This window comes from Xenia sp. Carnegie-2017, unplaced genomic scaffold (assembly GCF_021976095.1).
Source record: "Xenia sp. Carnegie-2017 unplaced genomic scaffold, XeniaSp_v1 HiC_scaffold_23, whole genome shotgun sequence".
NCBI lineage: Eukaryota > Metazoa > Cnidaria > Anthozoa > Malacalcyonacea > Xeniidae > Xenia > Xenia sp. Carnegie-2017.
This window is the reverse complement of record NW_025813486.1, coordinates 2,191,397-2,217,032: the sequence shown is the minus strand read 5'-3', so window position 1 is coordinate 2,217,032 and position 25,636 is coordinate 2,191,397. Positions and strand designations below refer to the sequence as shown.

Below are 25,636 nucleotides of genomic sequence, written 5' to 3'. Positions count from 1 at the left end.
TACTTTCATCTTTTGATATGTCAACTACTATTTTCTTATTCAACATTATATTTGTATTTCATTACTTGATCATAAACAATTATAAATATTTCATCCGTAAGCCAACGCATTGTTACCACAGAATAAACGAAACTATTTATAAGTGTAAAAACGCCCAATCTTCAAGTACTTACCGATATCTTCCTGCAACACAGATAATAATAGTTTGATTCTTTTACCATAAAGAATTCGTGTCACGGACCTGATTTCCGTTTAACTACCCACGACATTATGGACGAATTGTCGCATTCTTGTTTAAATATTTTCATTCAATGTGAGCAATTATCAAATGGTTAAAATATAATTCAACTATGTTTTCCTATCATAAGTTAAAGTAAATTTCATCAGCTAATGTATTCTGTGTAATTTCACGTGTAACTCATTTTTAGTATGACATTTCTCCTAATTTTTTAAAAATATTTGAAATGACTAAATGATTGAAAAATATTGTTTACAATTGAACACAAAAACTTAACGAAATTTTTAATTACTTATTAATTACTTATATTCTTTATACAGTCAAGATTTCGCAATTATTTGAAGAGAGGAAGCTAAAAAGTAAGCAAATGACCATTTTTATGCAGCAGCCAAACAAACAAGTCATAATTGAGTTATTTGATAAAGATGTTGTGCAGTTAGAGCACAGATAGCCCACAGTCCAAGATATCAATCAAATAAGAATTTTTTTTCTTCACGAAGGAAAGAAAAAGATTTCGAATCTCACAAAAAAGAAAACCTGTACAATGAATAAAAAGAGCTGTTGTTCAACGTTAACATCGTCTCAAAACTATTTTTGCGAAGAAAACATAACCAAGTTTTTCAAACGCTTGAAAAAATATATATATTATACAACGGAAACGTCATCCGGGCCTCCGAGCAGCCTGTCCCAGACCTCCACGGTTAAAATGGCGAAATCAAAAAGTGCAATTACCATTAATAAAAATATTAAAAGCAAATACTTTAAAAAAACAAAAAACGACAAGACAACACGAGTTGGCAAAACAGCTAAAATAAGGACCAGGTCTTGGAAAAAACAAACAGTAAAAAGTTTGCCAAATCCTGGTAATTTGGGTACTAGCAATTCAAACAAGTCAATTCTTGTTAATCCCCTCGAGTTTAAGAGATTGAGCTTTGATTTCTTTGACTCTTCAACTGAAAAGTTGGCGATCGACTTGCTGGGTAAAGTTTTGTGCAGAAAAACGAAGCAGGGTGAAATCTTATGTGGAATAATTGTAGAAACAGAAGCTTATTTGGGAATTAATGATGCAGCATGTCACTCATACGGGGGGAGACGAACCTCACGAAATGCTCCAATGTACAAACCCCCCGGAACATCGTATGTGTACTTCATATATGGAATGTATTATTGTTTTAACATCTCGAGTGCTGACGAAGGAGCTTGTGTTTTGATTAGAGCTTTGGAACCATTGTGTGGTAAACTGATTTGATTTCCATAATTTTGCAAACTTCTATTTAATTCTTTAAGTCTTTTTCAATTCAAAATTTTCCAACCACAGAATACCATGTTGCCATTAGAAAAGTACCATGCTTTAACTTCTTGCCCTCAACCACTTAGTGACAGCTGATCTCTTTCCCATGAACATTCCAGGTATTATGGAGCTCCAGTGAAAAGCCATTCCTTTTAAGGCAATGAGACAAACAAGATCTTTTATGGTCACGTTTTTCATGAAGTTTTTTGATGCACCTGTAAACTCCTTTAACTAAGTCTTTTTTAACACTTGCCTCCATTACTGAAGAAATATTTTGTTTTGCCTCAAGGTATGGAACAAATGAAAAACTTTCGAAATGCGAATCGTAAAGGAAAAGCAAAGGTCTTTAAAGACTATGAACTTGCCAACGGTCCATCTAAACTGTGTTCTGCTTTCGATATTACCAAGAATGAGTTAAATAACATTGATATGACGACATCAGAGAATTTTTGGATCGCAAATATGAAAACAAATCAATTGTCAGTGGTCAAGACAACAAGAATTGGTATTGAATCTTATGGCAAAGATGCAGCAGAGAAAAAGTATAGATTTTACATATATGGAAATAAAAATGTCAGTGTAAGGGACAAAGAGATTGAGGCAAATTTACTGGCTATCCACTGCTAAATCTAGAGAAGGTCAAAATACTTTATATTGAATTTTTTCACATCAAAGTACCTAAACAACACTGTTGTTGGTTAAAAACTTCTAAACAATATTTAAGTACTAAAATGTTATAAGTAGGATTAAATGTAAAGTGCTGTGAATTGCAAATATAGTAAAGTAATGTATTCTTATGAATGCTGGATCTTAAACTCATTTATTAATCAATGAAATATGTATAAAGAATGTGAATCATTTTAACTAGTACAATATTCATACTTTTTATTTAAAAAGCGCAAGCATAACTGATTATTATATACTTGAGAATGTTGTGCTGTGACAAAGTTTGGTCAATATTTCATGATACTTTAGGTCAGGAGTGGGCAACATAAGGCCTGCGGGCGGGTCCGGCCCCTGAAGGGATTTTGACTGGCCCGTCGACTGTATCCGACCATTGAATATTATTCATGTAATAATCCGGCCCACCAATAACTTCATTTTCCTAAATCTGGCCCTCCGACTGGAGAAGTTGCCCACCCCTGCATTAGGTAGTTCCTCAAATGTTGTCTGAATGAAATCATCAGTCTGGCTAGCCAAACTTCTATGTTCAATTTTCATTGCATCCAAAAATAATTTACCAATAATGAAGATATGAACTCGACGACTTAACTTAGCTGCAATGCGCTGAGCAAAGATTATATCGTTAGATGAACCAAAGCTTATTACAATAAGGATATTTTTATCGTCAGTATGACAATGCACATTTTCTAAAAATATCTGGAAACAAGATGTTATTAAAAATTGATTTTACGCTATGTAATAAAAGAGAAGGATGACATAGGTTGAACATAACTGTCGCTCAACAAGTTCTAATGCTTTACCAGTAAATCGTCCAGAACCTTGTTGGTGCTGCATAATGTCGATATTATTCAATAACCAATCTTAACCAATCAAAATCATTCACTTATTCCTTACTATTTAAGGGTCGCATGTCTTTTTGTTGTTTTTTTGACTCTGAAGATGACTACCGCTAAGGTTGTCGAAACGTCAGTCAACAACAACAAAAACAGTCCTTCTCAGGACTATACCAACCTGGACGATCTACATTTACAAACATGTAACGATACTCTCGGGTTCAAACCATTTACTTTACTAACAATTCATGTGTTGTTAATGTTAATTTTTTAGCAGCTCAATAACAATACTTTCAACCCGTTTCTTCCCTTTCCACGAAGACACTATTTCTGCTTGATTTACAATAATTTATTGTAACCCATGCTCGATATGAAAGACTAAAACCCATGCTATCATATAGAATATGAATCACTTTAACAAATACAATATTCATATTTTAATTTAAAAAACACAAGCATTTCTTATAATTATCTACCTGACATTACTAATGATATTTCATTATTTTTTCATGAACTATTTTTAAAATATTCATTCTAAAGTTATTTTTAGTCACTAATGCATAATACTAATCTGTCTGTCAACAAACTACAATAAATTAATTGACATATAATAATGCGTACCCTAAAGATGGCGCTAAGTTTTATTATTCGTGAAATATTAACTGCCGTACTTATAACTAAATGATGCGAAATATCTACATATTGATATGAATATAGAGCATCTAAGAACAGTAAATTTATCAACATTATCCAAAATCATCCCATTTAAAATCAATTTTATATCCTAGCAGTTGACTAAATTCATTGTTTTTCACCACCTCAAAACACTTAGAGGTGACCATTTGATTTACAGTCGATAAATTCTACATCCAATTATAGAGTAGGTAGAATGCAGCATAACCAACAATTGCATATTCTAGTGAATGTTTTTATACATCGAAGGATGTGTGTATGTAATAAATTTTCCATTAGTACTCACCAAAATATGTGCAATAATATATACACATAAAACTTGAAGATTATTGGTGAGAATATTCATTATTAACATACGAAAATCCAGCAAATTCCATTTGATTGATGTTAGCAATGAACGATTTATCGCAAGGAGTAAGTCTCGTCGTTTCGTCGGTGAACTCCGAATCAAAATTGTCAAATGAACGTTTTGATTTCTTAAAGAGATATTAAAAGCACATAAAGTTATAACAATATTTCTGTCCTTCAATATATGACGATAAAATTGACAAAAGAAATAGTTGATGATGAACTCACAATTTTTGGTTTAAATGGTGGCTGGATTTCTCGATTTTCCAATTTCCTCCAATCAGTATGACGGAAAAAAGAGTGGTCCTTAATATTTCGTTCCGTGTTTGGACCAGAGCCAAGTCGTCTGTCCGGATGTTTCGTCAAAAACTATAAAATAACAACTTATTTTTGCTGATAATGTTTTATCTCTGTAGCAAAACAAACATGGTCACTACATTTATCCAAATACAACAGAATATACTTTTCTGATATCAGTTTCACGTAAAATATAGATAACGCTTTTTGGCGAGGGAAAGTATTTTTTGACTATTTTGAAAATATCTTTGCAGGTGAAAAGATACTAAATACTTAAACGAGGCAATCAAAAGAATAAAATATTACCACAAAGATGACGAAAACAAATTTTAATAATAGTTCAACAAACGTTTGAAAAAGTCCCCTTTGTTAAAAGCAGTTAAAAGCATTATACAGGCTTAGTGTAGCCAGCCCCTCGCTAACAAAAAGTTTAATGTTCAAACAACAGAAAAAATGTTAAACTAGGATGCATTGAAGCTTCAAACAAACTTTACGTTTGAAACATATGCAATGTGCGTCAGAGACCATCTGAATGGATGAAGTTACAATAAAGATTACAACCAACTCATCAAAAATGCATTCTCTTCATTACGAAATCGAAATGCAAAAATAACAAACAAACCGCTTTAATAATAGACGCTCCTTCTTTCGAAATCGATTTCGGACATGAAACATTGTGTTCTAATATTGAGTTGAAAAGCTCATCTTCATCATCACCATCAAATGGAGGCTATAAATAATACATCATAAAATTGGTATTGTAAGGTAATGAAGCAATTGAACTGTCGTATTGTGTGTTTGGTGGTGTTCATCTTACCTGGCCAACCAGCATTTCAAAGATCAACACTCCCAGTGCCCACCAATCCACAGCAAACGAATAGGCTTGATACGCGATGATCTAAGAAGTAAAGAATAATTTAACTTCCACTTGGATGGTTTTTTACACAAATTATTTTATAACTAGTTTCCGTTCCAGTGGAGAAAGGATTTAATTGGATATTTTACTTTTGTTAACCATTGGCTAACCGTAAAGGACAAGTGATGTATTTTGAAAAAAAGTAAATACATTTCAAAAAGCAAACAGCAAATGCACTTTCTTCAATGCCTTAAGACTTATAATTCACTTTTACAAACATCCATTGCTTGGTCTTTTGGTGTTTACGTAAACACTTGGGTTTGTTAACAATTATCAGTAAATCTTGGCGCATGGTTAATAAAAAGTAAATGATAAATAAACGCGGCAGGACCTTAATTAAACATTATACCATTTATTACATGTTTGTAGATGTAGATCACCGAGGTTGGTATAGTCCTGAGGACTGTTTTTGTTGTTGTTGACTGACGTTTCGACAACCTCAGAGGTAGTCATCTTCAGACTATTTACTTTATTACGATCATTTGGACGACAGAGCGACTGAAGATGACTACCGCTAAGGTTTTCGAAACGTCAGTCAACAACAGCAAAAACAGTCCTTCTCAGGACTATACCAACCTGGACGATCTACATTTACAAACATGTAACGATACTTCCGGGTTCAAACCATTTACTTTAATACCATTTATTAGCTGCAAAAAATCATCATGAATAAAGATTACCTCTGGTGCGATATAATCAGGAGTTCCACAAAATGTCTTTGTTTTATTTGGATGAAACATATCATCTTTACACATTCCAAAATCAGCAATTTTAATATGACCATCACAATCCAACATGACGTTGTCAAGTTTAAGATCTCTACGTATAACGATGAATGATGATAACGTACTTTAGACAGTAAAGCCTGTTTTCCACTAGCCCCGTATCGTAACGCAAAGCAGCGAAACGTAACATTGCGCATGCGTGCTTATGAATTTGATGGTCAATAGCACGCATGCGCCATGTTACGTTCTGCTACGATACGTTACGATACGTGGTCTAGTGGAAAACAGGCTTAAAACCTCAAAATATCGAAGTTGTAGGCAAAAGAATTTATTCCAGTACAATACTTCAGTAGCCATCTTTATAAAATAATCAATTCAACAGCTTCACATAAAATTTTTATTTACGGGTAATTTTGAAGTTCACAAACCTGTAAATTATTCCCCTTCCGTGTAAGTGCAACAAACCAAGAACAATTTCGGCTGCGTAAAAGCTGAAAAATATAAATTAGTTGTCGTTGCACGTGATTAATAAAGAGAGCACACACGTTGCACGTGATTAATAAGGAGCACTCACGCTGCACGTGATATGTAAGGAGAGCACTTACGCAGCACGTGGTTCTTTAAATTTCCCTGATTCTTGAATATGAAACATGAGATCGCCACCATTTATATATTCCATGACAAAGAACAAACGATCCTATAAAGAAGAAAAATTTCTATAAAATTTATAACAAGAGACACAACATAAATTTTCTATATTCTTTTAGTTTAAAAATACACAACCAATAATGTTTTTGTGAAAGTACTTTGAATTTAAAATCAAGCAGCTATATTTTATATTGACTAACACTGCATCCGCTACTGGTACAAAACCCCAGTTCCCCCCTCCCTCCCTATTTTGACTAACACTGGATCTGCTACTGGTACAAAACCCCAGTTCCCCCCTCCCTCCCTATTTTGACTAACACTGGATACGCTACTGGTACAAAACCCCAGCTCCCCCTCCCTCCCTATTTTGACTAACACTGGATCCGCTACTGGTACAAAACCCCAGTTCCCCTCCTCCCTATTTTGACTAACACTGGATCCGCTACTGGTACAAAACCCCAGTTCCCCCTCCTCCCTATTTTGACTAACACTGGATCCGCTACTGGTACAAAACCCCAGTTCCCCCCTCCCTCCCTATTTTGACTAACACTGGATCTGCTACTGGTACAAACCCCCAGCTCCCCTATTTTGACTAACACTGGATCCGCTACTGGTACAAAACCCCAGCTCCCCTTTGGACAAGTCCCACATACAAGGGTACTCTAGTTAAACACTAACCATTGTTTGAAAACAACAAAAAAGATTTGTAAGAAATGGTGGTTTCCTTTCCAATGCTAACACACGTTTCTCAATCAAGGTGCATTCCACATCATTTCCTTGTACAATGACATCTTTTTTTAAAACTTTAATTGCAAATACGTCTTTGGACGTTTTCAGTTCTGCAAGCATCACCTAAACATGATTAATTTTCATATATCCAGATTACATACAAGATTGACATCAGATCAAGATTATCTTAAGGATAAATAGGTTATAATGAGGATTAACAGAAGATCAAGATTAACCACAGGATTAATAATAGATCAATATTATTGCAAGGATTGGCACTTAAAAATAATTTTCAGGTATGAAAATAAATCAAGGTTATCTTGAGAATCAACACTAGATCAAGATTAATAAATCAAGGTTATCTTGAGAATCAACACTAGATCAAGATTATCTTTAGGCTAAATCAAGATTTTGAGTTAATTTATGTCATTATAGATAGTGATTTAGATTGTGGAAATACCAGGAAATACTTTGTGTACTAACCTTACCAAAACTGCCTTTACCCAAAACTTTGAGAAAATTAAAATCGTCCATAGTATAACGTTTATTGATATTGTTGTTGGATTGATTGCTGTTGATTTTCGATGATTGTTCATGATTCTTTTCTTTTTCTTTGTCAGATTTAAACTGTATCAAAAAAAAATGAATCAATAGAAACAGAAATCTTCTCATAAAAGACAAATGATGATCTGAACTAGACGATGACCTTAAAAAATTGATGACTTCATACTTTACTACACTTAATGCCTTAATTAACTCAATTCAGTGTGATGAGTATGAGGATTGTGTACTACATTACTCTCAGAATAAGGCAAGGGGGAGCACACACTTCATACAGCAAGGGGGCCACAAGATAGTCAAATCAATAGATGGCAAGGGAGAGCACAGACTTCATACAGCAAGGGGGCCATAAGATACTCAAATTAATAGATGGCAAGGGGGAGCACACACTTCATACAGCAAGGGGGCCATAAGATACTCAAATTAATAGATGGCAAGGGGAGCACACACTTCATACAGCAAGGGGGCCATAAGATACTCAAATTAATAGATGGCAAGGGGGAGCACACACTTCATACAGGGGCCATAAGATACTCAAATTAATAGATGGCAAGGGGGAGCACACACTTCATACAGCAAGGGGGCCACAAGATAGTCAAATTAATAGATGGCAAGGGGACACACTTCATACAGCAAAGGGCCATAAGATACTCAAATTAATAGATGGCAAGGGGGAGCACACACTTCATACAGCATATAAGATACTCAAATTAATAGATGGCAAGGGGAGCACACTTCATACAGCAAATATAAGATACTCAAATTAATAGATGGCAAGGGGGAGCACACACTTCATACAGCAAGGGATAAGATACTCAAATTAATAGATGGCAAGGGGCACACACTTCATACAGCAAAATACAAATTAATAGATGGCAAGGGGGAGCACAAACATCATACAGCAAGGGGGCCACAAGATACTCAAATTAATAGATGGCAAGGGGGAGCACACACTTCATACAGCAAGGGGAACATAAGATAGTCAAATTAATAGATGGCAAGGGGGAGCACACACTTCATACAGCAAGGGGGCCACAAGATAGTCAAATTAATACATGGCAAGGGGGAGCACACACTTCATACAGCAAGGGGGCCAAAAGATAGTCAAATTAATACATGGCAAGGGGGAGCACACACTTCATACAGCAAGGGGGCCATAAGATACTCAAATTAATAGATGGCAAGGGGGAGCACACACTTCATACAGCAAGGGGAACAAAAGATGTTCGCATTAATATATGGCAGGGGGGGTCAAGAAGAAAATACTCTCATAGCAGTTGCTAAATTAACCTTGTATTTTTTAGAAAGTTCCGCCATTGCTTGGCCAATGTCATCATTTATGGGAATGTTATAAAACTCTCCTTCTTCAGCAGTCAATAACTTGAACCATCCATTTTGAGATTCTTTGAGTAACTCTGAGATACCAAACGACAGTGATCCCATGAAATCATTTCTTGTTGTTCGATCCCAGTCCCAGACCTCAATAGACAACCTCTTGTCATGGTCGCTCTCCTCAATTGTACTGTGGTAAAAAATGTTAGTTATACACTTAAAATTTGGAATGACAACATCATATTGAACCACTGCAGCATGTTGGGGGGATTAAAAATCATAAGTTGGAACAAACAAAAAAATAATGAAGCATACAAAGGAACAGTTATAAAAAATGTAAGATAAAAAGGGACAAATAGGCACAGAAAGAAACAAAACAAAGCATGGAGACAGGAACAGAAAGCAACAAAGCAAGATAAGAAAGGGCAAATAGGAGCAGAAAGGTACAACAGAACATAACATGGGTCAGATATGAACAGAAAACAACAATGTACGATAAAAAGAGACAAAAGCTTGACTATTTAAGACCCAATGTTCTCTGACAATGATAAATACAATTAATCACATACAACTGAAATTTTTCATTGAACATTGGATTTAAGGTTTTTTTCTTTATTTCTGTCTTTCGTTTTGTTGTTGATGCATCTGGAATGAGTTTCAACTTTACATATGGATCAGACAATCCATTTGCATCCATTGGAATTAAATTTTTTGCTTCCAGCACTAAAATAAATTATCAGAAATTAATGAAGAATAAAATTGGTAAATATTTAGTGATGACATTTACAATGTCAAAATATGTGTTTAAAACTGCCAAAAAAATTAAACTTTAATGTTGGTGTTTTAAGTACATTAATGGAAACTATATCTTCATCATTTGTTTTATACAAATGTCTGGGCAGAGAAAAAGACAAAAGGTCTTTAAAATAAGTAAATAATCGCGTTGATACTAACTACTTTATTTATAATGCTTGAGTAATTTCTGGGTATAGTATATTACAATTAAGAAATATTTTTAGACAATTTACAATAAAAATTAATCAATTACAGGTAGCACGTCGAATTATACATTTCAACGTAATTAAATGGCCAAAAATGCAAAATTAGTAGTAAAAAAGTTTCCTTGCTTTAACAGAAAGGTGTTGAAATATGAATAAATTCCGGCTGCTGCCGGTTTCAACCTGTTAAAGGCGTGATGACAGGCACAAACAATTCATAATAAATGAATTTCTTGGCATTGTGGACATAAAACATGTCTGAGATGTTGCAAGGAGAACTGTACTTTCATATAAAATATAATACAAATGTAATATTTACGCAAAATAAAACAAATTTAACGCAAAAACGTCGATAAAAACTGAAAGGATGACGACTCCGTTGACCTCTGCGGTTCCTTTGAAAAAATCCATGTATTGTCGAGCGATGAACGACTAAACGCTTGCTCATAATTTTAACTCTGAAGTACAACAATTTCCGGAGTATGTGACTTTTTAAATGACAAGATAGATTAGCAAAGAACAAATCAAAAGTCACCCACAAATGTGTTCGAACAAATGTTTACGACAACTTTTAACAATGTAAACACAGATATATATTTCGACAAATTTCTACCTTCAACATTTAATAGTCCTCGACCGTCTGAGCCATTGAAAGCGACATTTAAATGAATACGGCCTCGTTTTTCAGTGTGATCCGCACCACAAAGCTTTGGTATAAGATCTGCGCAGCGTTTGTGGACGTTTATTTGACAATCTACCGAACACGAAAGTAAAAACAATATACAAAAAGCTTTCCAAATTTACTTTAAATAAAAGAATAAACAGTCTTACCGACACATTGTAATCCTTGGCGTATAATGCCATACAACAAGGTGCCACATTGATCGCAGAATGTAGGACTTGTGTACGTGTGAACTTTGAAATTATGTGGACTAACAGGTCTCTACATAAAGAACATTTGCGGACGTAACAGATATCTTTTCACAAGAGAAAAGATTAATGCGGTTTTCCATTATGTGGTTCGCAAAGCTGGGTAATTATAAGATAGATGTGATTGAGGGATGTGATTAACATCCAGCCGTGTGTGACATTCGCCGAAAAAACAAGTTGAGTATTTGACATCGGTTTAAAATGGAAACTATACCTCTGTGTTATCAATGTCCGCTCCTGGACAATCAAACGATACAAATTCATGACATCGACGATGGACCACAAACGAACAAACTGTGAAAGATAAATATTAATCTTCAATAAATTCGAAAATGTTCTGGACAAGCGAATGCTCTAAATGCATCATTTACGTCAAAATTTAACAGGAAATAGGGAATTCATAAGGCTACCTTGACATTGAAAACCCTGCTTTCCCAGGAAGCCCCTGAAATTGAAAGAGAACAACTATTGCACGACCAATCTCAAGACGTATTCTTCAAACAAAATCCGTTTTACAATCGTCGGCTTACCAGATAAAATCTTTACAATGAGCACAAAATGAAGGTTGCTTCAAAAAGGTCAGGACAAACTTGTGCCCTTTGACAACAGAAACGAGTTGTTTCTTGATAGCACCTCGTCTATTCATGCGGTTATTGCCAAAATTGTCGTCTGCCATTTTTCTAAGTGCCATGTATAATAAATAAATATATTTATGTATTTATAAATGACAGGGAAGCTGGCGGACCGCCTGTGAAATTTATAACATTTGAATAAATTAAAACAAACCACACATTTCAGGAAGAAACGAAAAGCTAGCGTGGGTGTGCTCTTACAAAGGTTTTCTTTCGGCAAGAAAACCTTAAACCATATAACTTACCCATTGTCAAACCAAGAAGAAATGATCTCTTTGTTACATCGACTGTGAACCATGAAAAAAACAACAATTCATGAGTAAGATGATATTAATTTGCGGTATACAGTTAGAGAAATTAAATACATGTCATAAAAAATGGGGTTTCATAAATATTGCTACGATAAAAACAAAAAGAATTGTGGAACTTTGTCAAGTAAGATATAGTAATCACCTTTTTAATATCTTTTTTGTTTTAACAAACATTGCTTAAAAATCGTCTCTAAAAAAATGGAAAAATTCACAGTTCCCATAATTGTAGCAGGGAAAGCAACTGTCGAAAGTACTACATTTCGCGCATTCGCAGATAAGATAAAAATTTGTATTTTCTTAAGGTTCAAGAATATTTTTTATTTTTGTATTCACTGTTTTTTAGCATATAAATATTAAAGTCCTGTTGTCCTCCCCAGGTCTCGATGCAGCAATATCGCGCATCTTTTACAAAATGGCGGACGCTAATGCTGACGAGAGTATAAATAAATCAGATAAATCACATGAAGTAGGAGATAAAGAACAAGCAGAAAAACCTACAAATGAAGAAAAAAGTACTTCCAAAGAAGTAACAGTTAAAAGTACGTTTTCAAACTTACAAACCATGTTAAAAAATCGAATTCAAATCTATTTTCTTCATATCAACAATCGCCACACTTAACAGCAATGTTTGTATTTAGTCGATGTTTTGCTAAAAGCTGCTGGCGATGCACCGATCATGAAGAAGAAGAAATGGGCAGTCAGTGGAAATAAAACCGTTGCTTTTGTGGTTGAATTTATTAGAAAACGAATAAAATGCTCCCCAGCGGAATCTTTGGTATTTTTAAACATAAACAAAATAGTCAAAACCATACCTCGTTCATGGACATCAAAATTTTATTTTCTTTGTATAGTTTCTCTATGTCAACCAGTGCTTTGTGCCTTACCCAGACCAACTCATCCAGAACCTTTATGAGGTCAGTGTATAGCAGTAAATCACAATCCTGCTTTTTCTATAGTCAAGCTTATTTCTTTATGTTTAGTGTTTCGGTGCTGATGGAAAGTTGGTTCTGTACTACTGCAAGACTCAAGCTTGGGGATGATTAAAAAGATTAATATTTTCAGCTGTTCAATTGCTACTGCGGTTGCCTAGAAACGAAGAGTTGAAACAAAAATCTCAAAAAGAGTAAAAACTCTTTACTGTGTTAGTAAACAATGTATATACTTATCAATTGCACACAAATTTGTAATATAAAAAGCTCTTTAAATTTCTGAAACTTTTCTTGCATTCACATGTAAACATTGGTTCCTTATCAAACATATTGGATTCGTTTTTCAATAATTTCCTTTTATAATTATTGCTGTATAAAGCCATGCCTTCAAAGTAATTATGAACAGGTGAAAAACATCAGCTGACGTCCCTACAATGTCATCTTCAACTTAAAAAAAAGCTAACATCATATAGAAAAGTGAGTTTTTTAGAAAGCAACGTTCAAGAATAAAAATACTCAGCCAAAAATTGACAATGATTTTTACTGGGTTCTTTCAACTAGGTAAAAAATAAAAATAATGGAAGAAAGGCAGCCACGCTGTGTTGGTAGTTAACACCTTTGCTTAAAACCTGGAAATCATAATTAAAGTCGTTTCTATACAAAAATCTGTCATATTTTCGGCTAGACAGTTTGTAACAAAACAGTGTTTACTTATCGTCAGTTTTAGCTTACTTTACAAGGAAATGCTTCAAAGTTCGTACGTCCACATTTAAAAGTTAATGGATTTAACAACGCCTCTTTAAACTAAACATTTCGTCAGCTGTTTTTTTGGAGAAACCAATCAAAGAAATTGTTCACGAAAATATGTTTCTAAATTCAATTATCGAAGTAAGCAACATACTTAAAAATGTTCCAGAGAAAAGTCGTTAAAATTATCAATAAAATGGCGATTATCAACAATCGACAATTGAAACTGTTATCATTTTTCAAAATGGGTATCGCCAGCGAAGAATTGCGCCATCTGTACCAACACTAACAATCCATTGTCGATTTGGACATATTCTTAACCGGGTTATATCGCCACTGTGGCCTTCACCAATATGAGTCACTGATCCCTCTTCATACTTCCAAACCTTAATTTAAAATGACAAATGTACACTAAGAATGAATCATTAATGTAATCCTTGTATAAAGTAATCTCTACATGATGCCAATATAATAACTGCACAAAGTAACTAAACCTTCTTTGTGTTTATTAAGGTAACAAACCTGTTAATTTTATACTGCGTAAATTTCTCAAAAAGTGCATTGATTTCGTCGTAAATAATCATGCTGCTCACTCTTATATCTCAATCAATCACGAATTGTAAGGACATCCCGTTTAGATAACAATGACATCCTACTTCAATCATCAATAATATCTTTAATTATTCTCGTTCTCTGGATCATTTACACTTATCTCTTACATTAAGTATTGATGTTAATGGGTTTTCCATTACACACACAATAGCGAAGAACAATAAATATTCGCTCTTTGGTTTATGATATCTATATAGCGTATATAATTGTAGTTCTTTGTAATTCGAGCCAATCATTACACTGATCATAAAGGGAGATACCGACTCATCTCTTGTAAAGATGAAAGCAAGATCTTTTTAAAACTTCATATTTTTTCCCCAACAGGTGCATTGCTTAGTTTCAAGATTATCCCAGATTATATCAACACTTTATTATCACAGTCTTCCACTATCATCCTCGTACCTTAATAAGTTTATCTGCTCCCCCCGTGACGAGATAGATGCCATCAGATGAAATATCTAAACCTTCTATAGAACCAGATTTTGAACCTTCCAATTCACGTATTTGGCTTCCGTCAAAAGTCTCCCAGTAAGCAATCTAAACAACATACACATCATCAAAATCTTTAGAAAACTTTCGTATCTTTGTAAAGGCCCGTTAACACGATCCGATTTGTCCGATTCGATTGTTTTGGTTCCGACTTTTGATTGCTTTTTCAGACGGTCCGAAAATTTCGTTGATATTTAGATTCGTTTAGATATTTAAAGTCGTGAGAGCAGACATTTGTGTTACCCAGTACATTTATCGATATATTTCGCGTATTTTTGTTGTCGTTTCCAAGCCTTTTTCAAATCTAATGTTTTGCACCAAATGAACTTTGGAAAGTATGGTGTGTGAGTTGTATGGTACGAAAATAGAGCAGGTTCTATTTCCATCTGACTTTTCAGACTGACAGATCCAATTGTCGGGGGCTCACTTTATATGTGTTCACACTATCAGTGTTTTAGATATGAAAAAATCGGATCGCGTGAATGCGCCTTAAAAATAACAAACATGTATAACCTTTCGATCGGTACCAGCTGTGATGATTTGACACTCATCTGGTCTGTAGCATATTGCCTTGAAGAGAGTGTTCGCAAAAATCACCTGGTTTCGTACGAAGCGTCTAAAAATACACGAAGAAAACTCATATTTCATAGTCATTAATGATTGGATAACGGTAATAATATCTTACTGTAAGTCCCAAATTATACAACTGCCGTCTGTACTGGCTGTCACACACTGAAACAAAAGAATTGGGGATGGTTTACATGCATTGTGAGAAAAAGCTACTCCTGAGTTTCACAATTTCACGTTAAAAATATTTACTGTTTTTCGAAACATGAAGAAACTGCTGGAAGACATCTTTCTTTCGTTTGTATGAAAAGAATTTGAGTTAAGTCGTAGATAATATTACCATAATTTCTAATTAGCAGCAATTTTAAAAAACACTTGAGAAAAACGACGATTTTTTTGGTAGAAGTGAGTTCACCACTACAACACTATATTTACTTTATAATAATATTTTTTGTTATAAGTTCTTAATACTTATTTTTCTTTTCCTTTTTTGTAAATATTTTATATTTAGTAACTGAATCATAATCCTATTCATTGTAATTAATTTATTCATATCACGTATCATATTACTTAACACTAACCATTCTGCACTGAAGATGGCATTCTGATAATGTCGAAACATGTTTGCTCTCAAAAAAATCGTCGTTTTTCTCAAGTGTTTTTTAAAAGAATTTGAGCAAGTGAAATATTTTGATGAAGTTTGGTGATCAGGAGACTTACCTCTTGATCATTCTTGCGAACTTTAATGCAAGTCACGGAGCCTGAAAGGATAGAAAAATTGTTAAAAATCATACGATAATCCTACAAAAAGATAATACGCATATATATACTTTAAAATATTTTAAAACACAGCACTACGTTTTCACGTTTCCTGTACTGCGTTGTCAAATAAAAATGATAATGTGGATTGATGACGTTCTGGAGCCGGTTGTACGAAGGCCGAATAGCGCTATCCACGGAATAGCAAATTTTTTTGATCGTTGAAAAAATCTGTAATGAAAGAAAATTATGCGATTTTAACTGTGCAATCATTGAAATAAAATACTGTTTCGAAGATTACAAAATTCTTTTGTCGCAAGAAAAATATAAACACCTTTTTTACAAGTTTGAAAATTTTTGCTATCCAATGGATAACGCTATCCAGGCTTCGTGCTACCTGTCCCTGGAAAATTTAAAATGTCGGTACTTTTTACAATAATTGTCGCGGCGGGAGATTTATTGACAAATAAACATTAAACATTTCAAATCTTCGTTGATTAGAGAGTAACAAAAGAACAACGCAACAACAATCAAAAGCCTCAACATTTTGAGCAACAAATTCATTGACATTACAGAAAATGACATGGATTTCTTGAAAGTTTTAGTCCTGCGAAGTAAATTTCAGAATATTAGCATAATTTATTTTATTTGAAAGTTGATGTTTTTTACAAAGAGTGAAGATAATGAAATTTGCACGGCGCAACCAAATAAGAGAGAGAGAGATGCCTTCTCCGGGATGTAACATGATATTTATGGATAATGAAGATAATGAAATTTTCACAGCACAACTAAATAAGAGAGAGAGAGATGCGTTCTCCGGGATGTAACATGATATCTATGGATAATGAAGGTAATGAATTTTTCACAGCACAACCAAATAAGAGAGAGAGAGATGCGTTCTCCGGGATGTAACATGATATCTATGGATAATGAAGGTAATGAATTTTCACAGCACAACCAAATAAGAGAGAGATGCCTTCTCCGGGATGTAACATGATATTTATGGATAATGAAGATAATGAAATTTTCACAGCACAACCAAATAAGAGAGAGAGAGATGCCTTCTCCGGGATGTAACATGATATTTATGGATAATGAAGATAATGAAATTTTCACAGCACAACCAAATAAGAGAGAGAGAGATGCCTTCTCCGGGATGTAACATGATATTTATGGATAATGAAGATAATGAAATTTTCACAGCACAACCAAATAAGAGAGAGAGAGATGCCTCCGGGATGTAACATGATATTTATGGATAATGAAGATAATGAAATTTTCACAGCACAACCAAATAAGAGAGAGAGAGATGCCTTCTCCAGGATGTAACATGATATTTATGGATAATGAAGATAATGAAATTTTCACAGCACAACCAAATAAGAGAGAGAGAGAGATGCTTTCTCCGGGATGTAACATGATATAGATGGATAATGAAGGTAATGAATTTTTCACAGCACAACCAAATAAGAGAGAGAGAGATGCCTTCTCAGGGATGTAACATGATATAGATGGATAATTTTCATTAACTCACCTTTATGTTCTTTCATTGCTTCCTCCATTTTCTGTATTAATGGAGAGACTATCCACACACGAACCTGACCCTCTCCTCCCCCGCTAATTATATGTTCGCCATCAGACGTTGTTGCTATGGCGGTTACTCCTTTATTGTGAGCATCATTGATTGTATAGATAAGTTTTCCAGTTTGAGGTGAATAAGCACGTATTTTGTTATCACTCCAACCTAAAATTTAACGATTTTTATTCGCAGTTCGAGGATGGCAATCACAGATAAGTAATTTTGTGTGCAATAGCGTAGCCAATCTGAGCACGCTAGTTTTCGTTCTGCTATGTAAATTTTAGAACATTATCATAATTTATTTCAATATTCGTGGTTCTGTTAGTTCTAAACTATTATAGACCAAGTGTTACAACTAATACTGAACAAACCATTCCATCATTTTTAACCAAACACCAGTGCTAATTTATTTCCAATGAGAAATGCAGAATAAATACCGCTGATGATTGATTTGCCGTCCACACTGACAACGACAGCGTTACAATCCATGTTAGAAACAGTAATACGCAAAAGTTCCTTGCTTGTTTTAGTGTTCCAGACACGTATATCGTTCTTAGATGACGTCACAAATACATCTGAATAAGCGCTGCGTAAAAAATATTGAAACAGCATTAACTCTAGATGTACAATGTTGCATAAATTATACTGTCTATTTAAATTATGCTGCATATTTAAATATACAAACAATGTTGTAGCCTACACCTAAATTATGCAGTACACGCGTAAAATATGCTATGTAATGATTATGCTGTACACATGAATTATGCTATGTAATAAATTATGCTTATACTGTGAAGGTAAATTACGCTGCATAGATTAAATGTACTATTTAATTTGGATGTGAATTTTGTTGTGTAGATAAAATATGTGGATTCAGCATTAATTTTAATAATATAAACTTTAAAAGAGTTCAATTTTATATTCGAAATCACAAGTTATTGGTTTTGAATTTCTCAAGCATAAAATTTTACCAAGCGAATTGCATTTTGGATGTTGACTGAACCTAAGTCTGCCAATCCTCGCACTTTTTCCACAACATGACACATTGGTCAACACGCGTAAATGATTTTAAAACTTACTGTGGGAAAACAACATCAAAAACTTTTTCATAATGACATGTATTAATGAGTTCACAGGAGAATTCGCTCAGATTGAAGCGATAAATTTGGGATATTTGTGTTCCAACGTAAAACTAAATGAAAACAAAACTCATTTAGGAGAAAACGCAGTAAAAAATGATTCAATTTCTCACCGCAAACTTGCAAACAACAGACAAATTTTTCCTAAAGTAGCGTAGCTAGCTAAAAGATTTTGTCAAAGTACGTTAATTCCGAAACATTTCCTCACTAACATCATTTGGCTGGCTCTTAAGAAATCTATTTTTTTCACAGTCAGTAAAAATTGAAATATTTATATAAAGGCAGTAAAAGACCCACTAGGCTACTTAAGTGCTTTCTAAAAAATATGTAATACTAATATCATTGATGTAAAAGTGTAGTTTTCTCCTAATGTGATATTATTGACAACGTTGATATTTTCAGGATGACGTTATTAACAACGTTGATATTGTTAGATACAGTTGATGACATCATTAACAAAGTTGATATTGTTAGATACAGTTCATGACGTCATTAACAACGTTGATTTTGTCAGATACAGCTGATGACGTCAATAAGCTATTATCACATGTTATTACCTGATGACCAGCTCCACGTAAAGTTAAGGATGTCACACCACCGTCAACTTTTGTACTTCTAAAAAAAAACGTTGGATTTTAAAGTGAATATTTTACAATCTTCTGAAACCATGAATCAGTCTGATAGTGCAATTTTGTTTGATAGGAGTAGCTGTCAATTTTCTGATGTAGCAACTTCTCTAACTTTAGTACCATGTTTGTAGATGTAGATAGTACATGTTTGTAGAGTCCTGGAGACGACTGTTGGTGTTGATGTTAAGTGACGTTTCTACAACCTTAGCGGTAGTCATTTTCAGACTTTAAACTCTCATTACAAACACAAAAGACGTATTTCCACTACCTACAGAAGACATCATGAAGTTACTGGAGTTTGTCTGACTACAACTTACTTCCTGTAAAAGAATAAACATTACAAACAATTACACAGAACTGAAATTGCCATGCAAACCATGGAGAAAGAGATGTTCACTATCTACGAACAAGCAATACCTTTTTTGTTCCGACACGTTGACGATACAAACACAGCACAAAACGTAGTGGAGATTGGTAGTTGACTCCAAGGGCGGTGGAACATTGATAATTGGCGGGGAGGACTATATTCATACATTCATATGTTATGATCGATAAAAACAATTAATTTCAATAGAAACTAATAAAGCAAAACATGCATAGATGAATAATAGCACTCCCTCCCCCCAATTCTCAATGTTATACTGCCTTTGGTTGACTCTGAAGATGACTGCCGCTAAGGTTGTAGAAACGTCAGTCAACAACAACAACAACAGTCCTTCTCAGGACTATACTAACCTGGACGATCTACATTTACAAAACGTGTAACCATTCACTATTTACTTTATCCTTTCATAAGATTTCTTCTTTAGTAAAGCAACCGTTCCATCTCCAGATCCGATTAACACATCGCCTGTTTTGAGTAGCTGTAAAGCCTCTATACCCAAGCTGAACTTTTCTTTCTGTGGACCGTGATGTCGAAACAATCTTGTCTTCATATTTATCTGTAAAAGAAGAAACTCAATAAAAAAGGCGATAAAACAGGGAATGCGCCATTGCGCAGAAAGCTGTCAGGGAATTTGAACTTGTTTTGTGAAGTTTCAAACACATTTATAAGCAAAATTTTTGTGTAACTAAATGGCGGAACAGGAACAATGGGGAGTCAGGGATAACAGGAACTAAGGGTATGTAGAGGGCTAACAGGAACAACGGGCAGTCAGGGATAACAGGAACTAAGGGTATGTAGAGGGGTAACAGAAGCAACGGGCGAGTAGGGATAACAGGAACTAAGGGTATGTAGAGGGGTAACAGAAGCAACGGGTAAGTAGGGATAACAGGAACCAAGGGGATGTAGAGAAGTAACAGGAGTAACGGAGAGGTAGGGATAACGAGAACCAAGGGGATGTAGAGGGATAACGGGAGCAACAGGCAGGTAGGGATAACGGGAACCAAGGGGATGTAGAGGGGTGACGAGAGGCAATAAAATGTAGGTATAACAGCTGTAAAAATTTACGATACATAAGTTGGCAAAAACGTTCAACAAGTCGACATTCAGTAAGCAATAAAAGTATGAGTTTCAAATGGGTGAAATGAGCCTCCCATCACCACCTTAAAACATTTCTGTAGACAACGTTGCTACTACTGCTAGATAAAGTTATAACCTCAAGAATATCACCACTTGTAGTGCCACAATAAAATGACAAATCATCTTCGGCGACCTACATAAAACACAAAATTACAAAACTAGAAAAAGTAAAATATGTTGATTTCAATAAAATTCCAACGAAAAACCTTTATACATCTAATGATGCGTTTTATCTGACCCATATTACAATCTGTTGGTCTGATTTTTCTATTAGCAAGATCTAGTTCCCAAACACGTAAAGTTTTGCTGAAAAAGACGCATAAAATGAAAGGAGGAATCAGAAGCAGAGATGAAAATTTTGGTAAAAAAATTTGCAAACTAAAAATACATACTTTCCTTCGGTAAAGATTTTGGTAAAAAATACTTACTTTCCTCCTGTAACAAAGAGTTCATCACTGTGGTTTGAAAATGCAATGACGTATGACGTTCCTGAACTGGGTACAGCTGCTGGTGAGCCACAAATTGCTTGCTTTTTTTCAAGATTCCAGATAACAACACTTTAGAAATATATTGACAGTATTGAATAATGATTTCGTTATGAAAACATTCTTTAAAGTAAATGGTTTGAACCCGGGAGTATCGTTACATGTTTGTAATGTAGATCATCCAGGTTGGTATAGTCCTGAGAAGAACTGTTTTTGTTGTTGTTGACTGACGTTTCGACAACCTTAGCGGTGGTCATCTTCAGAGTCAAATGAGGAGTAAACGTCAGGTTAGCCGTATTTGTTATCTGGTTCTTACGTCATTGTACTGTGTGTACGTCAACAACAACAAAAACAGTCCTTCTCAAAACATTCTTTGACAAATATTATTTAACCTGTCCAAAAATCATTAAGTTATTGATTGACAGAAAACATAGTAAGAGAATGAGGGGGGGAAGGGTGGAAGGGGGAGGTAGTGGAGGGGGAATTGGAGAGGGAGAAATGGTCTGGGGATGAATGATGAAAGATGGATAAATCGGAGGATGAATGGATAAATGGAATGGAAGGAGATCAAATGGAGGAAATCCGTGGAATCAGGAAGGAAAAGGAATGGAGATGAATGTGCATGATGGAAGTGTAAAGTATGAAGTGTGTGGTGTAGTATGAGGTAGTGTGGAGGAGAGAGGTTGTGTGGAGGGGGTAGTGTGGTGTAGTATGAGGTAGTGTGGAGGAGAGAGGTGAAGCTACTCATTTATACATCTTTTTGTCATTGACATAGCCAGCTTGTGAGTTATGGTGCTGCTATATAAATTTCACATCATTATCATAATTCATTTCCCAGTAAAAATGTATGATTTTTACAGTGAGTGAGTGAACACACAAAACTCTACATAGCATGAACAGTTTTGCAAGCTGACAACATGGGCACTATACATATCTCATGGAAACTTGTCTTAACACAAAAATTAAAATCAAAAATTGAGCACAAAAAACCTGTTATCATCTTGTCCACCCAGAGAAACAAGATATTTATCATTTGGAGAGAAGGCTAGCGCTTCAACTTTAACTTTATGCAGTGTCAGCAAACAATATTTGGCGCATTTCCCATAATCCCACACAATGATGTCGGCCTTAAAACCCATGTGGGTCACCTGACCCGATGCAATGAATTGTCCACTTTTGGATAGTGTTACACAAGATATATTGTCTGTATGGCCAACAAGGAATCTTTGCTTCTTACTGACAATATTTTCGACAACAATAGTATTTCCAACTGAATAGACCAAATGTTGTTGATCAGGATGAACAATAAGACCACCAGGAACACCTCCTTTTAACGAAGAAAATTCATGTAAAATACTTTTGTTAAGACGATCAAGCCGTTTTAAATTATACAGAAGTACAAAGTAAAATACTTTTGTTAAGACGATCACGCCGTTTTAAATTATACAGAAGTACAAAGTAAAATACTTTTGTTAAGACGATCAAGCCGTTTTAAATTATACAAAAGTACAAAGTAAAATACTTTTGTTAAGACGACCAAGCCGTTTTAAATTATACAAAAGTACAAAGTAAAATACTTTTGTTAAGACGACCAAGGCGTTTTAAATTATACAGAAGTACAAAGTAAAATACTTTTGTTAAGACGATCAAGCCGTTTTAAATTATACAAAAGTTCAAAGTAGAAAAATATAATGAGAAATAACAAAAAGTTTTATCATAACATTTGTATTAATGCAGTTGAACAATGGTTGTATTTCAAACTTTTTATAGGATAATTTCAAATTTCAACGTAAATATTCAGTATCTGCGCTCGTACCTGAGAATCCAATGGTCGAAACCAGCTCTAATTTTTTAATGTCCTCTGCTGTATTGTCCATCATCGATCTTTTCGAAAATTTTCGTGAAAAAATAAATCTTTTTTACAGAAGAAATAAGACAATCTATTTTCAAATTATTTCATCGTTTACAAAATCTCGTCCCCTTGGCAACAAGACACGATAAATTACAACGCATGCGCACATGCATTAATGTTAAAACGCTGACCGGAATATACTGCGGCCGTCACATGATAGAAAGCAAAAAAGTAATGAGGATGAATGAGCTAACATTTCTCTCGTGATCCGTAGAGATAAAATATGATATATTTTGACATACACGCACACTACAAACTTTGATCGAGCAAACTTTAAACGACAGTTATGACGCACATCTGCATTCATGTTTGGCCAACAAATAGCTCGTTCCATGTTTGTAAATGTAGATCGCCAGGTTGGTATAGTCCTGAGAAGGACTATTTTTGTTGTTGTTGACTGACGTTTCGACAACTTTAGCGGCAGTCATCTTCAGAGACAACCTTAGCGGTAGTCATCTTCAGAGTCCTTTTTGACTCTGAAGATGACTACCGCTAAGGTTGTCGAAACGTCAGTCAACAACAACAAAAACAGTCCTTCTCAGGACTATACTAACCTGGACGATGTACATCTACAAACATGTAACGATACTCCCGGGCTCAAACCATTTACTTTAAATAGCTCGTTCGACGATAGTTATAAAAGGCATCCGTCGTAGAAGCCGACAACTGGCAACCACACTAGACTCGCTATTGTGAAATTTATGTTTTACTGTGATTTTCATCATAAAATTCCCTGCCAAAAAATGAGAAAAACACATATACTTTTTTCCTCACTCTTTATTAAGGGGGGAGTGAGAAATTTTAAAATTTTCTGCAAAGCGGTCAATTTCGGTAAATCTCAGCGGAAACAGGTCAATTCCTCCATTTTTTTGGCGTCAGCCGCTAATTAAAGCCGTGTTTTAGATAGCCGCTCCAGTTATTATAGAACTCAATGACTTTACCCAGAACTTAGGGGTGAGAACATATGAGCAATTGTTTACATATTAAATATTACAATGTTCGAGTCAGCAAGGGTGCTCTGCGGTTATATTCTTCATTTGATTTATTGCATTGAAAACCTTGAAGTCACATTTTAAATGCTCGCTTACTAAGATCCATAAAACATAATAAGAAATTTCTCACTTTCTATCAATTTCATTCATTCAGCGAACTTTGAAGTGCATATTTATGTAATGCGTATTTAGAAGCACTGCACAAGAGTATAATATAACATAAAATTGCTCATTTCACTGTAAGCTATTCAACTACAAATACTCTGCTGGAGATTAACGCTCTACAGCTTTAGACCTCCTGGGACTTCCCCTTTCTAACAATAATTTTCTAGGAAGAAGCGTTCTTGGAACCTTCTAGAATGAAACTACATACTATAACACAAAGACTAAACATATGTCACTCTGGATCAATTAATTATATGTTAGAGTTTGTTCAACAAAAAACGTTTATTGTTTTTGTATAATTGATTCGAGCGCAAATTTGGAGGCAAAAATTTGTGCACAGATGGCGGCAAGCTGGAGTAATGGACGTCAGAACGTTACCCGTAAGGCTAGGCTCTCCTAATCGTTTAGCAGAAGTCTTCAACCGTCTGAACCTTTGTAGTTGGTACTGGGGAGCGATGAATAACGCAGAAGCTTCACAAAGATTAAAGAACGAGGCAATTGGGACATTTCTACTGCGTGATAGCACAGACTCAAGATATCTTTTCACACTGTCAGTGAAAACATTGAAAGGAATGTTGAATATACGGGTGATTTATGAGAGAGGACGATTTTCATTGGACAGTATGGATTCAAATAAACCTCATTTTGATTGTGTTCTAAAATTGATCAATTACTTTACAGGAGTAAGCAGAAATATTGATGGTAGAACTGTTTTTGCAATTCTCACTGATAAAAATGAGACGAGCACTAAAGAAATAGGCCTTGTTTTGCAAAAACCTTTATTTCACAAGCCTCCAACATTAATGCATCTTTGCCGACGAATCATTAACAGAACTTACAGTGTAGAACAGGTTTTTGAGTTGCATCTTCCAGAAGCAATTGAAAGTTATATGATTAAATACCCTTATTCAATTTAGGGCGATGTTTCTAACAATAATAAAAAA

The 25,636-nt window shown here is 34.7% G+C and overlaps 4 protein-coding genes across 5 annotated transcripts; 2 read left to right on the top strand and 2 right to left on the bottom strand.

Moving 5' to 3' along the window:
• The first annotated feature begins 907 nt into the window (after positions 1–907).
• LOC124449398 (probable DNA-3-methyladenine glycosylase) lies at positions 908–2,399 on the top strand. The gene is made up of 2 exons (XM_047000314.1): positions 908–1,473; positions 1,819–2,399. Exons 1-2 carry the CDS (start codon positions 945–947, stop codon positions 2,154–2,156), a joined length of 867 nt encoding a protein of 288 aa, XP_046856270.1. The 5' UTR covers positions 908–944; the 3' UTR covers positions 2,157–2,399.
• A 1,069-nt stretch (positions 2,400–3,468) lies between these two features.
• Positions 3,469–12,425, bottom strand: LOC124448013 (calcium-dependent protein kinase C-like). Its single transcript, XM_046999023.1, has 18 exons — positions 12,309–12,425; positions 12,101–12,142; positions 11,754–11,903; positions 11,634–11,668; positions 11,438–11,517; positions 11,125–11,236; positions 10,907–11,047; positions 9,865–10,018; positions 9,254–9,485; positions 7,886–8,029; positions 7,352–7,525; positions 6,631–6,722; positions 6,454–6,516; positions 5,981–6,119; positions 5,202–5,282; positions 5,007–5,114; positions 4,316–4,456; positions 3,469–4,215 (listed from the first exon to the last, which is right to left on the bottom strand). Exons 1-18 carry the CDS (start codon positions 12,338–12,340, stop codon positions 4,066–4,068), a joined length of 2,070 nt encoding a protein of 689 aa, XP_046854979.1. The 5' UTR covers positions 12,341–12,425; the 3' UTR covers positions 3,469–4,065.
• On the top strand, positions 11,986–13,371 carry LOC124448015 (autophagy protein 12-like). Of its 2 annotated transcripts, none has more exons than XM_046999025.1 (5): positions 11,986–12,290; positions 12,544–12,705; positions 12,805–12,941; positions 13,018–13,080; positions 13,147–13,371. In XM_046999025.1, the coding sequence occupies exons 1-5, from the start codon at positions 12,233–12,235 to the stop codon at positions 13,204–13,206; spliced, it is 480 nt and encodes a 159-aa protein (XP_046854981.1). In that variant the 5' UTR covers positions 11,986–12,232; the 3' UTR covers positions 13,207–13,371. The 2 variants fall into 2 exon arrangements, with proteins under 2 accessions (XP_046854981.1, XP_046854982.1); XM_046999026.1 differs by having other exon boundaries at positions 11,989–12,174.
• A 251-nt stretch (positions 13,372–13,622) lies between these two features.
• LOC124448014 (cilia- and flagella-associated protein 52-like) lies at positions 13,623–23,598 on the bottom strand. The gene is made up of 15 exons (XM_046999024.1): positions 23,440–23,598; positions 22,614–22,950; positions 21,567–21,695; positions 21,345–21,444; positions 21,215–21,271; positions 20,397–20,557; positions 19,545–19,602; positions 18,928–19,040; positions 18,286–18,434; positions 17,804–18,013; positions 16,231–16,271; positions 15,629–15,675; positions 15,457–15,559; positions 14,857–14,991; positions 13,623–14,228 (listed from the first exon to the last, which is right to left on the bottom strand). Exons 1-15 carry the CDS (start codon positions 23,501–23,503, stop codon positions 14,082–14,084), a joined length of 1,851 nt encoding a protein of 616 aa, XP_046854980.1. The 5' UTR covers positions 23,504–23,598; the 3' UTR covers positions 13,623–14,081.
• Between the last annotated feature and the right edge of the window lie 2,038 nt (positions 23,599–25,636).

Bases quoted from the DNA above. Each gene is read 5' to 3' on its own strand.
- LOC124449398 (XM_047000314.1), top strand. From the start codon at position 945: ATGGCGAAATCAAAAAGTGCAATTACCATTAATAAAAATATTAAAAGC. The intron at 1,474-1,818 runs GTAAACTGATTT...TTTTGCCTCAAG, and splicing joins AGCTTTGGAACCATTGTGTG to GTATGGAACAAATGAAAAAC.
- LOC124448015 (XM_046999025.1), top strand. From the start codon at position 12,233: ATGGGGTTTCATAAATATTGCTACGATAAAAACAAAAAGAATTGTGGA. The intron at 12,706-12,804 runs GTACGTTTTCAA...GTTTGTATTTAG, and splicing joins CAAAGAAGTAACAGTTAAAA to TCGATGTTTTGCTAAAAGCT. The intron at 12,942-13,017 runs GTATTTTTAAAC...TTCTTTGTATAG, and splicing joins GCTCCCCAGCGGAATCTTTG to TTTCTCTATGTCAACCAGTG.
- LOC124448013 (XM_046999023.1), bottom strand. From the start codon at position 12,340: ATGTTTGTTAAAACAAAAAAGATATTAAAAAG. The intron at 6,120-6,453 runs GTTTGTGAACTT...CGTTATACGTAG, and splicing joins GGAAGGGGAATAATTTACAG to AGATCTTAAACTTGACAACG. The intron at 4,457-5,006 runs GTTTGTTTGTTA...GTTATTTTATAG, and splicing joins GAGCGTCTATTATTAAAGCG to TTTTTGACGAAACATCCGGA.
- LOC124448014 (XM_046999024.1), bottom strand. From the start codon at position 23,503: ATGATGGACAATACAGCAGAGGACATTAAAAAATTAGAGCTGGTTTCG. The intron at 21,272-21,344 runs GTTTTTCGTTGG...TGTTTTATGTAG, and splicing joins GCATCATTAGATGTATAAAG to GTCGCCGAAGATGATTTGTC. The intron at 15,676-16,230 runs GTAAGTCTCCTG...CTTTTGTTTCAG, and splicing joins TTCGCAAGAATGATCAAGAG to TGTGTGACAGCCAGTACAGA.